Source organism: Dermacentor andersoni, chromosome 7 (genome assembly GCF_023375885.2).
Source record: "Dermacentor andersoni chromosome 7, qqDerAnde1_hic_scaffold, whole genome shotgun sequence".
In the NCBI taxonomy this organism is placed as follows: domain Eukaryota; kingdom Metazoa; phylum Arthropoda; class Arachnida; order Ixodida; family Ixodidae; genus Dermacentor; species Dermacentor andersoni.
In genome coordinates, this window is record NC_092820.1 from 21825325 (window position 1) to 21837636 (window position 12312).

Here is a 12312-nt window from a genome sequence, read left to right on the forward strand (position 1 = left end):
AACGGTTGAGTCCCGCGTATGGCTAACGCACAGTCGTAAGAAGAGCACCATGTATACCGCATAGTGCAACATGTGCGGATTCCCAAGTGGTTCTCGAGGAAGTCGCGCTCGAAGTACCGGTTGACTCCCGTATATGGGTAACGACAGTCGTAAGAGGAGCACCATGTTTACCGCATAGTGCAACATGTGCGAGTTCCTAAGTGGTTCTCAAGGAAGTGACGCTCGAAGTACCGTTTGACTCCCACATTTGGGTAACGCACAGTCGTAAGAGACGCACCATGTATACCGCATAGAGCAACATGTGCGGGTTCCGAAGTGGTCGTCGAGGAAGTGGCACTCGAAGTACCGGTTGACTCCCGCATATGGGTAACGCACAGTCGTAAGAGGAGCGCCATGTGCACTGCATAGTGCATAATGTGCGGGTTCCCAAGTGGTTCTCGAGGAAGTGGCGCTCGAAGTACCAGTTGACTCCCGCGTATGGGTAACGCACAGTCGTAGGAGGAGACCCATGTGCACGTATAGTGCATCATGTGCGGGTTCCCAATCGGTTCTCGAGGAAGTGGCGCTCGGAGTACCGGTTGACTGCCACGTAAGGGTAACGCACAGTCATAAGAGCCCCATGTATACCGCATAGTGCAACATGTGCGGGTTCCGAAGTGGTTGTCGAGGAAGTGGCACTCAAAGTACCGGTTGACTCCCGCATATGGGTAACGACAGTCGTAAGAGGAGCGCCATGTATACCGTATAGTGCAACATGGGCGGGTTCCGAAGTGGTTCTCAAGGAAGTGACGCTCGAAGTACCGGTTGACTGCCGCGTATGGGTAACGCAAAGTCGTAAGAAGAGCCCGATGTATACCGCATAGTGCAATATGTGCGGATTCCGAAGTGGTTGTCGAGGAAGTGGCGCTCGAAGTACCGGTTGTCTCCCGCATATGGGTAACGCCCAGTCGTAAGAGGAGCACCATGTATACCGCATAGTGCAACATAGTGCCACAAAATCGCCTCCCAAATCACAATAAACGCATTCTTGGATAGCAACCGGGTTGGTGTTTCATTTTTATTTGCGTTTTCTTGCTGCAGGTACATTACAGCATTCGCTAAGATACTTCCGTTTCAGGAATGCTGCGAGATAGTCGCACTCGTGCAGCTGCCAGCACATACGACGTAAACGCGGTTACTCGGGGCCAGCAGTTACGTGTGGACGTTGTACTGACTGTGTCAAGCCCAGCAGCTGCAACATGCAGTTTACGGCGTGCGCGTGAAGAGGCTTTCAGGCACTCGACGGCAGCAACCTTTCTGTCTGACACAGTCGTGGTGCGGCATGTAATGCATCACCGGGACGCCCCGATACAACAAGTGGGTGCTAGCGGGAGAAGGCACCGCACAAGCCGGAAGCTGGGACACTTGACCGCCGCTCGGCGGCACCTGTCCGCGGATCGATGGCGGCCGCCCAAGTGGTTAAAAGCGCCCGCCCGTGGTCGACCCGCCCAGTTGCGCATCACGTCACGGAGCAAGCACGCCGCGCCAACGTCCGCCTACCGACCATGGCACAGGTGAGCGTTGTCCGAATCGTGACTGAAGGGGATCGTGAGGAGGTGCTCGCACACTCGCATAGGCGTCAACCAAAGCTTGGAGAGAACTTATGCAAGCGTGGGAATATTCGAAACTCGAATGCAGAATTGTGTTAGTAAGTAATACATGCAGTGTCAACAAAGGAAAATTGTGTTCAATTAAATACTTTTCGGATGCCCCATGGGAGCCTTGTTTACAATTGGAGCAAGCGCCAAAGTAAACTCTTTGTGTGGGGCATCGTGCACAGAAGGTCGGAAGAATGTCGATATTCCTGCTAATCATGTGAACATTGCTTTGACTAATCCAGGGCTTAATTCAGAAAGGCTTCGGTTCCTACATATTCTTTGCCAGTGGCCAGAATCCTTCGCTGATATTAGGTCCAGTATCGGGATTGGCTGAAATTTTCTCTTACAAACAATTCTAGCATAACGAAAGTTTTGTTAATTCGGGCCCAGATATGTAAGTGCAAACACGTGTTATATATTCTTTTAGTGGCGTTGACGAAACCATCAACCCAGTTTGTCACATGTCCAGTAGACACAAGTTGAATTCGATATTGCGTTAGTCGAATTCGTTTTCGAATCTAATAATCACTGTTCGTCAATTGGTAAACGGTTTTCTCGTGATGCTTTGGGTTAGCTTTTTGTAAACAACGATTTATAATGTCGAATGTAATGATAACAAAATTGCCAGTGAACTGGAATGGGAACATCAACTGTAAGAATAGTTATTCGTATAAAAAGAATGAATGCTTAAAAATATACAACTTAATTTCATTCGTAAATAGCACAATCGTATTTCTATTCAAATCTGCCTAAAATTACTATTCGCACACCCCTCAATATAGGACTCTCAGGCGCGTCTTTTAGCTTGCTCTAGAGAAAAGAAAGTTCCTCAATGATCATTCCGACGGAATCTGCAACATTACAGGCGAGGAGAATACCACTATTGCGGAAGGCTAGAGATCTTTCCAACAATTTTTCTACACCCAAAACGTGCCATGTACGTCCTACAGTGGCTCAGTGGTCTATGCAATTCTGCCTTTCCGAGCACGTGGTCACTCGTTCGTATTTCCCGCAGCGGCGGTCGCATTCGCACGGGAGAGCGATACGAACACCTTCTCCTATAAGGTGCACTACCTGAACGTGGCTGTAATGATTCAGGAGGCGTTGCAAAACATTGCGAATTGCGGCAAACTGTGCAGTTCCATGGCGTTCACTGCCAGAAAACTAGGTCACGTGTTTCGCTTTTTTCTGTCTCTTCCTGTAGAAATGTGCGAGGAAATGTAGGACAATCTTTTTCTTGTTTACGTTACTTTATTAGTTCAGCTTGATTTGTTATCTGATCATGTTTTATACAAGGCTTTTATAGACTGACAAACATTTCTGAGATTTCCCTGTGATTGATAGTGGAATTCTATTCTGTCAAATTGTTTGACCTCAGAAGCTCAGATTGTTTGCTGCAGAAATCTAAATGCATATTCGACATTTACCAAAATGTCAATGTACTACTTTGTACTACTACTAATTTCAAAACTTGTACTACTTTTGAATTCCTTCCAATGATTTGGAAGGAATTCAAAAGTACTACAAGTTTTGGGATAACCGCCGACAAATTTGCGGCTAAATACGCTGCTGTTCCACTTACTTCTTAAACAAGATCCCAGCTGAAGCAGTAGAGGAGAGATAGACCGGGAGTGCCACTGTGTGCTGCCGCACATGTTCATGTGGGAAAGGTGGCGCCACCTTCGGAATTTCGTCTAAGTAGATATGCTTCGTGTAGTCGCTAGGTTAAGTTCCTAAATTGCTCCATGCGCTGCTCCACATATTAATTCATGGACGCATTATTAAAAAAAATCAATTTCTTGTGCAACACACGTTTACCTTTTGCGTAGCCGAGTTGCCAAAGTGATTTTTAATATGTGATAAGAAAAATAAACAACTCGCGTATGCTTTTGGGAGTTTATGCACCCGCCACACGACTGCAGCAAAGACGCTGGCTGAGAGCAACAAGGGTATGATTTTCGTAAATTTTATGTCAAACAGTCTGCTTCTTTCAGCATCACCTAAGTTTACACAGGGGCGCACACAATCGGGCTTAGCTTTACGAAGGCTGCTCTTTAACGGGCATTTTATGTCGTGGTTTCTATTCTGCAGTGAAACAAGGACGTGGTGGGGCGCCCGCGCTTCTAACGCAAGCTTCGACGATAAGCAGCAATTTATACGGCCGGCCCTACACAGCGAAGCGAAACGTATGGCTTTTTGTTGCGCAGAGAAGGCGATTCCCCGCAGCTGTGCACAACATATTTTAGTGTTTCCAGACGGTCATGAAGTTTTTGAAAGAGTAATATTGCAGCTACTGCTTGTCTTTCCTTCGAGCGTCCCGAGTGCGGCAGCTTTGATGCCTTCTTTGCATACGAGGGTTTATTGACCGGTTGATTTAACGGAAGCTTGCCTACTGGCGAGACGCCTTTGGAAAAAAAAAACACTGGAGGTACATTCACCGCCATGGCTGCGAGTAGTAGTGCTACAGCTAGCATTCAAAACACTTTCGTCGATTGGACGTGTGTGCGTGGTCCAGCGCGGATTTAGACGGCTGGTAGCTGCACTATGCCATTCCGTAAAACGTTAGGGTGGTTTGTCACAAAATGTTAAGTTTTGCTTTTCTAACAATGTTAATGTTTGTGTACTCCTAGGGCTAGATATAGTACACAAACACAAATACTAAGAAAGTGGATGACAAAACGGCGTCGCTGTAGCTCTATTGGTAAGAGTACGCTTAATGAAAAGACGGAACTTGCGTTCCTTTCTAGGGGTGCTTTACCTGTTTAAATTTCTTAGACATTACAGAAGTTTTAAAACGACTGCGGCATATAGGAACGTACTCAGCACTCGAAGCGGCTGACATTACTTCCACTAGATGCATAACCGTCTAATTAACAAAAATTCACGAAGAAGTTTTAACCTAATAGTAACATGGGTAGTTACGAATTGCAACCTGAGAGTTTGCTGGGCATATCCACTTAAAATCAATTCTTAGAATGACATGGGTTTCGAGATGTGCGCCATCCAGCTTGCGTTAAAAATGCAGTTTTCTTACCCTTACAAGTTTTTAACAAAATGTCATTTATGCATTGAAGCTCGAACGTTACTGCAACTTCTGTGCGTTTCGTCGCAAAGATTGGGAAATGATATTTCAAAACTCGCGTCATCCTAAAATTCCTTGTTTCATCCCATCTCACGGGCTACAATTCGTAAATATCCGTATGTGTCATAAAGTAACGAATCCAAATTTAATAACCATCTTTTAATTATTAAAATGTGCATTTAGATGTTTCGTGCAAGAAATTAACGCGTCTCGGAGTGATCCGCTTCAAGTAATAGAATTATGTTATGTGCCGCCAGCGATTGAAAAAAAAGCACCCTAAGAAAGTCTAATACCTTAAGAAAGGCACTACAAGTAATGAGATTGTCTGCCTAAATAACCAGGACAAACCTGCCTCTTTCAGCACCACCACCCCTGTCGGAACTCATTGATGAATCGTCTCCTTGTTTACAGCTCTTGTTTTTGCGGTTGTGCCTCTGTTATTTCTTTATTTTTTACTACGAGAGCAGTGAGAGCTAGAAACTGAGTCGTGTGTGTAAGTCCATCCTTTCTCTCGCGTGGTTCTCATGCCGTCGTCGTTATGCCACAAACACCGCAGTCATTGGGTCACTTCCGGAATTCAGTCACTCAATCGTTCCATCAACCAACCAACCAATCAATCAATTAGTTACTTTACAACACCAGTTCGGGGTGCCTTAGGCGAAAAGCTGGTGTAAACCACATGAAAGTGCTTGAGGGACCCAGCACTTGACAGCAGTTTTATAGGCCAGATGTGTACAAATGTACGCTAGCGCAATACAGTAATAAAGAAAGTCAATAAAAAGAATAGCGTATTAATAAATTAAGAATTATTACAGATACAACAAAGGTAATTATTCAATAAATACATGGATTCAGGCAATGCTTAGTACATTAAGTGAACATAAAATGTTGGACACAAGCACAAAGCACAATAAACTGCAAATAACCATAGACAAAATGCATAACGCTAACAATCACCATTCTAATGGTAATAAGACAACATAAAATTAGAACAATAACCAAGAGCTGAAATATTTTCTCATTTGTCTTCTGCTGTATGTAGCGAAGCCAACATCTCTCTCTCTCTTCCCACGTGTTGGGCAAGGGTGGCCGTGTAAACGTTAGAGATTGTAGTAAGTAGCCGGTACGCCAAGGCGGAACGGGTCACCTGTTGGGGGTGTGTGAGTCATTGTGCTGTACGCGCATTGCACATAATTGTTTGACAAACACTTCAATTGTTCATTAGCAAAGGAATAAGAAAAAGGTAAACGAGAATTTACGTATGCTTTATACTAATTATTTTATGACGAGGAATCAATGCATGTGGATTTAGTCCCCGGGACTTTCGTAATCTTCCGAACCACTCTTTTAAATGCGTAAACATTTCTACGCCAACCCAACGAGAAACCTGTTCGTCACATAAGAGGAATGCAATGGGTCATACCCCCGTAAGCAGACAAATTCATTTAAATCAACCATAGAACGCACACAACCGCATACGCTTGAATAAAGAACAAGCTCTAAACATGCATCTGAACCGTCAACGAAGCATTGCAGGATGTATAAGCGTCGCATCATGTTCGGTAAGGTTGATAATGACAGCAGGCTGCATCAACGGGAGCAACTGCCTCGCCGCACCAGTTCGTGTCGCTGCGGCGCTGTCGAATTTGCCATAATGTCGCCGAGACCACTGTAGCCGCTTACTGAAGAAGAAGGGCAACGCAAAACTGCAGCGTATCAGCGTCAATAAAGAAAACGCAAGCAACGATTCACCGACCCTTCTCAGAGCGGGGAAACAGCGAGGCGACTAGAGGAAAGACGCCATGCCGTTGCGTCCGACAGCGACCTTCCAGGGAAGGCTGCAACGCAGAACAAGCTCGGGAAGCCCGGAATGCCCAGCATCACCAGGAACAACGCGCCCGACGCCACAGAGAACATCGCATACCGATCTCTGCAAATGAAGAGGTGGTTTTGCAATGGCTTCTCTAAATTAAGTCTAATTCAACTTAATTAACACCTAATGTCGTGGGTTCGACTCTCGCCAAACGTCCAGGGCTTGAGTGCCTTAACTCTATCTTAATTAGGGCTAATTAACGCCACTTTATTTACCAACAATGGTCGCGGGTTCGAGTGCCGTAATGAACTCTATGTCATATAACATGTCTTATCATGTTTGCTTTCGAACATGATAAGCGAACGACCGATGAGGGTTGATAAGGGTTTATACTGGTCGGACGAAGTTCCATACGGTTAATAATGAGACCGGGCTGCGTGGTGAGCAAGTGGCACAATGCTTACGCATACTTAGGCAACTACGCGAGGAGTTTCTGCATGAATTTTATTTGTAACAGACGAATGGTATTTAAACTTACGCAACGTTCTGATGACACAGAAAAGGAAGCAACAACTTAGGTGGCCAGCAAAGGGCGCATGATATATAGGGAATTTATCTATTTCTGGAAGAAAGTATCTACTGCCTGACAGACAAGGCAAGGGTATTATGACGTCTCCGTTGGAGCAACGTTTATTTGGCCCGAGTACTCGGCGTCGAACCAGCACAGGCACACACCCGATGATGATGATCACACCCGGAACTGAAAATGAGGGTCGATTAATGTAGTATGATGATGATTTAATACAGATAAAGAAGACGAGGTGATAAACGCCCACACTAATTTGCCGTCCACGTGGAAGTGGCCATTCTGGGTGCAGGTCAAGGTGACGAATTACGCCGCGTGAAGGGTTTCATGCTGGAGACGTGAACAACTTCGGTGCTGCGACAACGGCGGTCTGTTGCAGCGAAGATATGAATCACGTAATAATTGACGGGTGATGTCTGCTCCATGACCATGTATGGCCCGATTAATCGCAGTTGGAACTTGTCACACAAACCAGGAGTGCGAAGGGGCGTCACGTCACCAGGTTGGAAGGACACAACGCGATGGAATGTGTCATAAATGATATTCCGGTCTTCTCAGGCTGTTGTGTTTACACGGGCCCACTGGCGACACTGAGCGAGTCGTGAAACGAGTTCTTCGCTAACGATGTAGGTGGGTTGACAGGAGCATCGAAGGAAGAAACCTCAAGAAGGGAAGTAGGCGACCGTCCGTAAACTAGGTAAAATGGCGAGTAGCCCCGGTGGTGCGCTGGACGGCCGTGTTGTAGGCGAAAGTAACGAATGGTAGAAGCTTGTTCCAATTTTTGTCGTCAGGTTGAATATATATGGCGATCATATCGGCAAGTGTGCGATGAAATCGCTCTGTCAAGCCGTTAGTCTGTGGATGGTAACTCGAAGCTGTTTTGTTGGTGGTACCACAGGCGTGCAGGACTTCGTTTAAAAGTTGCGAGAGATAAGCTTCCAGCAATCCAGCGATTACCAGCGGGAGTAACAGGGAGGGGGCCGTAAAGGTCGATACCAACAACCTCAAATGGTGCGGTGGGACACAGAATAGGTAGTAATTCACCGGCAGGAGCAGAAGTAGGGAGTTTGCGACGCTGACACAAAGAACGATAACCAACGTAACTCGTGCGCTAATAGAAAGGAGGAGGAGACAAACGAGAGGAAAGACAGGGAGGTTTGCCAGTGTAAGTACCGGCTGGCTACCCTGTGCTGGGGAAAGGGGTAAAGGGAATAAAAGGAGAAAGAAGAAGAGGAAAAAAATGGAAACCAGAAAATTCAAACAGTAACGCGAAACTACGCGCTACAACATTCAAAGGCGGTCGCACAATTTGCATGTCCTTAAAAACTTAAGCAAAGCCCTTAAGGTCTTGAGTGCCGAAGCCCGTCTGGACCAATGTCCTAGAGCTTTTTCCTCTGTAAAGAGGCAGCCAGACCAATAGTAACGGCTTCGAATGCGATCGTAGGTTTTATGGAAACCGAGATGGCCTGCCGTCATGTCATCGTTGAATTCTTCGAGGACATGGGCTCGAAGACAGCGTGGAACAAGGGCACTTGGCGTTGACCATCCGGGTGGTAAATGTGCCCATACAACATGCCGTTGTCCGGCTTGAATTGTGCGAATTGGCGTCGAAGCAGCACGTTAGGTGGGTGAGACGCGTCAGAGAGGTGGTTTATCATACGCCGACAATATGGGTCAGCCCGTTGGCGAGATGCGAAAGTCTGGAGGAAGGCGGTCTATGGAGGCTAGGGAAGAAACCGGCGTAAAAGTCACATACGAAGAGCTGCTTTGCGACGGAATTGTAGAGATGTCGAGTGAGTGCGCAGAAAGCGGACAACGAGAAAGAGCGTCAGCGTCTTGGTGTTTTTTGCCAGACTTCTGAATAATGTCCGAGTCATACTCTTGGAGGCGGAGAATCTGGCGACCCAGGCGTCCGGTCACTTGAGCGTGGAGAGCCAGCATAAGGCACGGTGGTCCGTAACAATTGTAAAATGACGCCTGTTAAGGTAGGGTCGAAACTTCTGCACGGACCAAACAACAGCCAGGCAGCCCTGCTCAGTGGTCGCATAGTTCTCGGCATCGATGAGTACGCGGATGGCGTATGCAACGACTCTCTCTCGCGAACAGTTGTCACGTTGTAGAAGAGTGGCAGCGATGCCGCGGCCGCTAGCATCTATACGCAAAAGAGTCGGCGCAGTGTCATCAAAATTGCAAAGCACATGTTCAGACGTGAGGGCGCCTTTGAACCTGTTAAAGGCTGCTTCACATCGTTGAGACCAGAGGAAGGGTACACCGGAAGAAAGTAGCTTGTGTAGTGGCGCAGTGAGGGAGGCATAGCTCCGTACAAAGCGGCGGAAATAAGAAGCGAGGATAAGGAAGCTTCGCAAGTCTTTAGGCCTTTCTGGGTGAGGGAAGCGAAGGACCCCAGCAACCTTGTCAGGGTCAGTACGTATGCCGTCCTTGCTCACGACATGCTTTTTTATTTCATTTCATTTATTATACCCCTCAGGGCGAAGGGAATTACAGAGGAGGAGTGGTAAATACAAAAGAATAAAGAAGACAAATACAGTTGGTTACATGAGTGTTTAAATGGTACCTGTACCTACAATATTAGCTAAGGCTTCACGAAACTGTTCATATATAGTAAGGCCTACAACTTCAGCGGGAAGATGGTTCCAGTCACGTGAGGTTCGCGGCAGGAATGATTGGGAGAAGCTTTTAGCGTTGCATGACAAAATGCCGACTTTGTACTGATGATCGATGTGACAGGATACATAAATTGGATGGAGGATGAGGTGATCTCGTAGAGTATGATGATGGCACAACTTGTGGAAGAGGGCAATACGAGACACGTTTCTGCGAGATGCCAGCGATGGGAGGCAAAAATTAGATTTAATGGTAGTTATACTCGCTGTTCGGTTGTAGTTAGCAAGAATAAAACGTACAGAGTTATTTTGAACCATCTCGAGGTCAGTGATTAGGTTTTCATGAGCAGGGTCCCATACCGGAGTCGCGTATTCAAGTTTGGGTGTTATTAAAGATTTATATAGCAAAAGCTTCAAATTAGTAGGTACGTTGAAAAGCTGCGCCGTAGGTAGCCAAGGATGCGATTAGCGTTTTGAATTATGTTCTCAGTATGGAAAAACCAGCTGAGGTTAGAAGTGGTGTAAACACCAAGATATCTATATGAAGAAACTGATTTCAACGAGATGTTGTCAATGTAGTACGACGGTATGGTAGATGTTTTCCTTGACACACTCATGACTTTGCATTTGTTAATATTTAGCTGCATTAACCATCCATTGCACCAGTTCCCTACAGTGGTAATGTCCGTTAAGTAATTCGATAGCGTTAGCATTGGCAATTTCTCTCAATGTGACGCAATCATCAGTGAACAGATGGATATGGGAGTTGATAAGCGAGGGAAGATCATTAATGTAAATTAGGAACAATAGGGGTCCAAGGACGGAACCCTCTAGGACACCTGAACTGACTTCTGTAAAACCGGAGTTAGTGCAGTTAGCATAAACAAATTGCGAACGGTTGAGAAGAAAGCACTCAATCCGTTTGAAAAGGTTGCAGTCAACGTTAAGTTGTTTTATTTGGTGAAGCAATAGTTTGTGACACACCTTGTCGAATGCTTTTGAAAAATCTAAGAATATACAATCAGCTAATGATGATTGGTCAAGAATCGGGTGTAGTCCATGTGTAAACGATAATAATTGGGTTTCACAGGAGTAAGATTTCCGATAACCGTGTTTTGTTGACGTAAACAATGAGTTCGATTGAAGGAAATTAACCAGGCTGGTAAAAATAATAGGTTCGAGCCTTTTACAGCATGTACTCGTGAGATAGATTGGACGATAATTATTAGGGGATGCTTTGCTGCCGGATTTATACAATGGAATCACCTTGCCTATTTGTCACTCATTAGGTAGCGTACAATGGTCAAGGGATTGCTGGAATAGTTTGGATAGTATGATAAAAGACTAATCTGAAGTGTATTCTTTAAGAATTTTCAGTTAATAGAATCGTATCCGGGAGCAGAATGAATGCATACTCCATCAATAAGCTTACTGGCACCGGACGGAGCAACAATTATGGAGGGCATGTTAACATAGGTGAAGTGCTGTGTATTTGGCATATGTTCGCTAGATGTGGCTGTGAAATTTTCTGATAATGTATGGTTTAGTATGGTGGCAGAAAGGTGTAAAGGAAATTGGAACACTGGAAAGGTTGGTTAAAACAAGGCTGTTGCCAGTCGAAGAAATATCTGCACGCCAAAATTTTTTAATTTTGGTGGTAAGCATTGAAGGGAGAACATGTGGATGGAAGCACCTTTTGGCGTCTTTGAGCGCTTGCACATATGCGGTTGACGCCGCAGTATACGATGCCCAGCGTTTACTTGTGGATGAAAGCTTTGCAATGCAGTAGAAGCCCTTCTTGTTATTTGATAAACGCTTAATGTGATTATTGTACCAGGGAGAGGTTCTGTGAGTTGTAATGGCGCGTTGTGGAATGTACTGTTCAGTTAGATGGGTGACTATAGCTGTGAGCATTTTCCAATTAGTTTGTTCACTATGGTGTTCAAATCATCAAGGAAAACGCCGATAAAAGAAGATGGTGCATTATTTATGACCTGGTGATTTGCTCTGTAGTAGTTTCGTATTATGTTTTTCTTCTTGTTAGCCTTCGGGTGGTCTAGTTTAATATCAAAATGTAGAAGCAAGTGGTTGCTAATTCCTGGCAGGTACGTTACAGGCGACACAATGTCGGGTCGATTAGTCAGGAATACATGTAGTGCATTCGCCGTGTCAGCTGTTATTCTAGTTGCCGGAGCGCACATCTGCACGAGTGAGAATAGGTAAGACGCAGCTAAAAAGTAGCGAGCTTGAGATGAGAGTGGGGATATTAAAGTGGGTCGCTATTCCTTGTTATCTTTTGTAAATTAAGATCGCCACGTAGAAACAGCAGTGATGAAGGAAAGCATGTTGCAACGATGCTAACAGATTCATAAAGTTCGTTACTAAAGTTAGGTGACGACGAAGGTGGACGGTAGCATGTCCCTAAGAACTTTCGGATGATTAAGTATTATTGCTGACCATACTAATTCTAGATCAGTCTGCATGTGTATACATGATGATGGTGTATCATTGCAAATTGCAAGAGGCACGCCGCTGCCTCTCTGCGTGCTACGATCACAACGATAGAATGA

The 12312-nt window shown here is 45.4% G+C and overlaps 1 protein-coding gene across 1 annotated transcript in view; it reads left to right on the plus strand.

Moving 5' to 3' along the window:
- Positions 1-1491: 1491 nt before the first annotated feature.
- LOC126535526 (uncharacterized) overlaps positions 1492-12312 on the plus strand; it is a 48273-nt gene continuing 37452 nt past the window's right edge. The window contains exon 1 of the mRNA XM_050182339.3: positions 1492-1553. Coding sequence (XP_050038296.3) covers positions 1545-1553 — 9 coding nt within the window. The 5' untranslated portion in view covers positions 1492-1544. The remainder of the gene's footprint in view (positions 1554-12312) is intronic.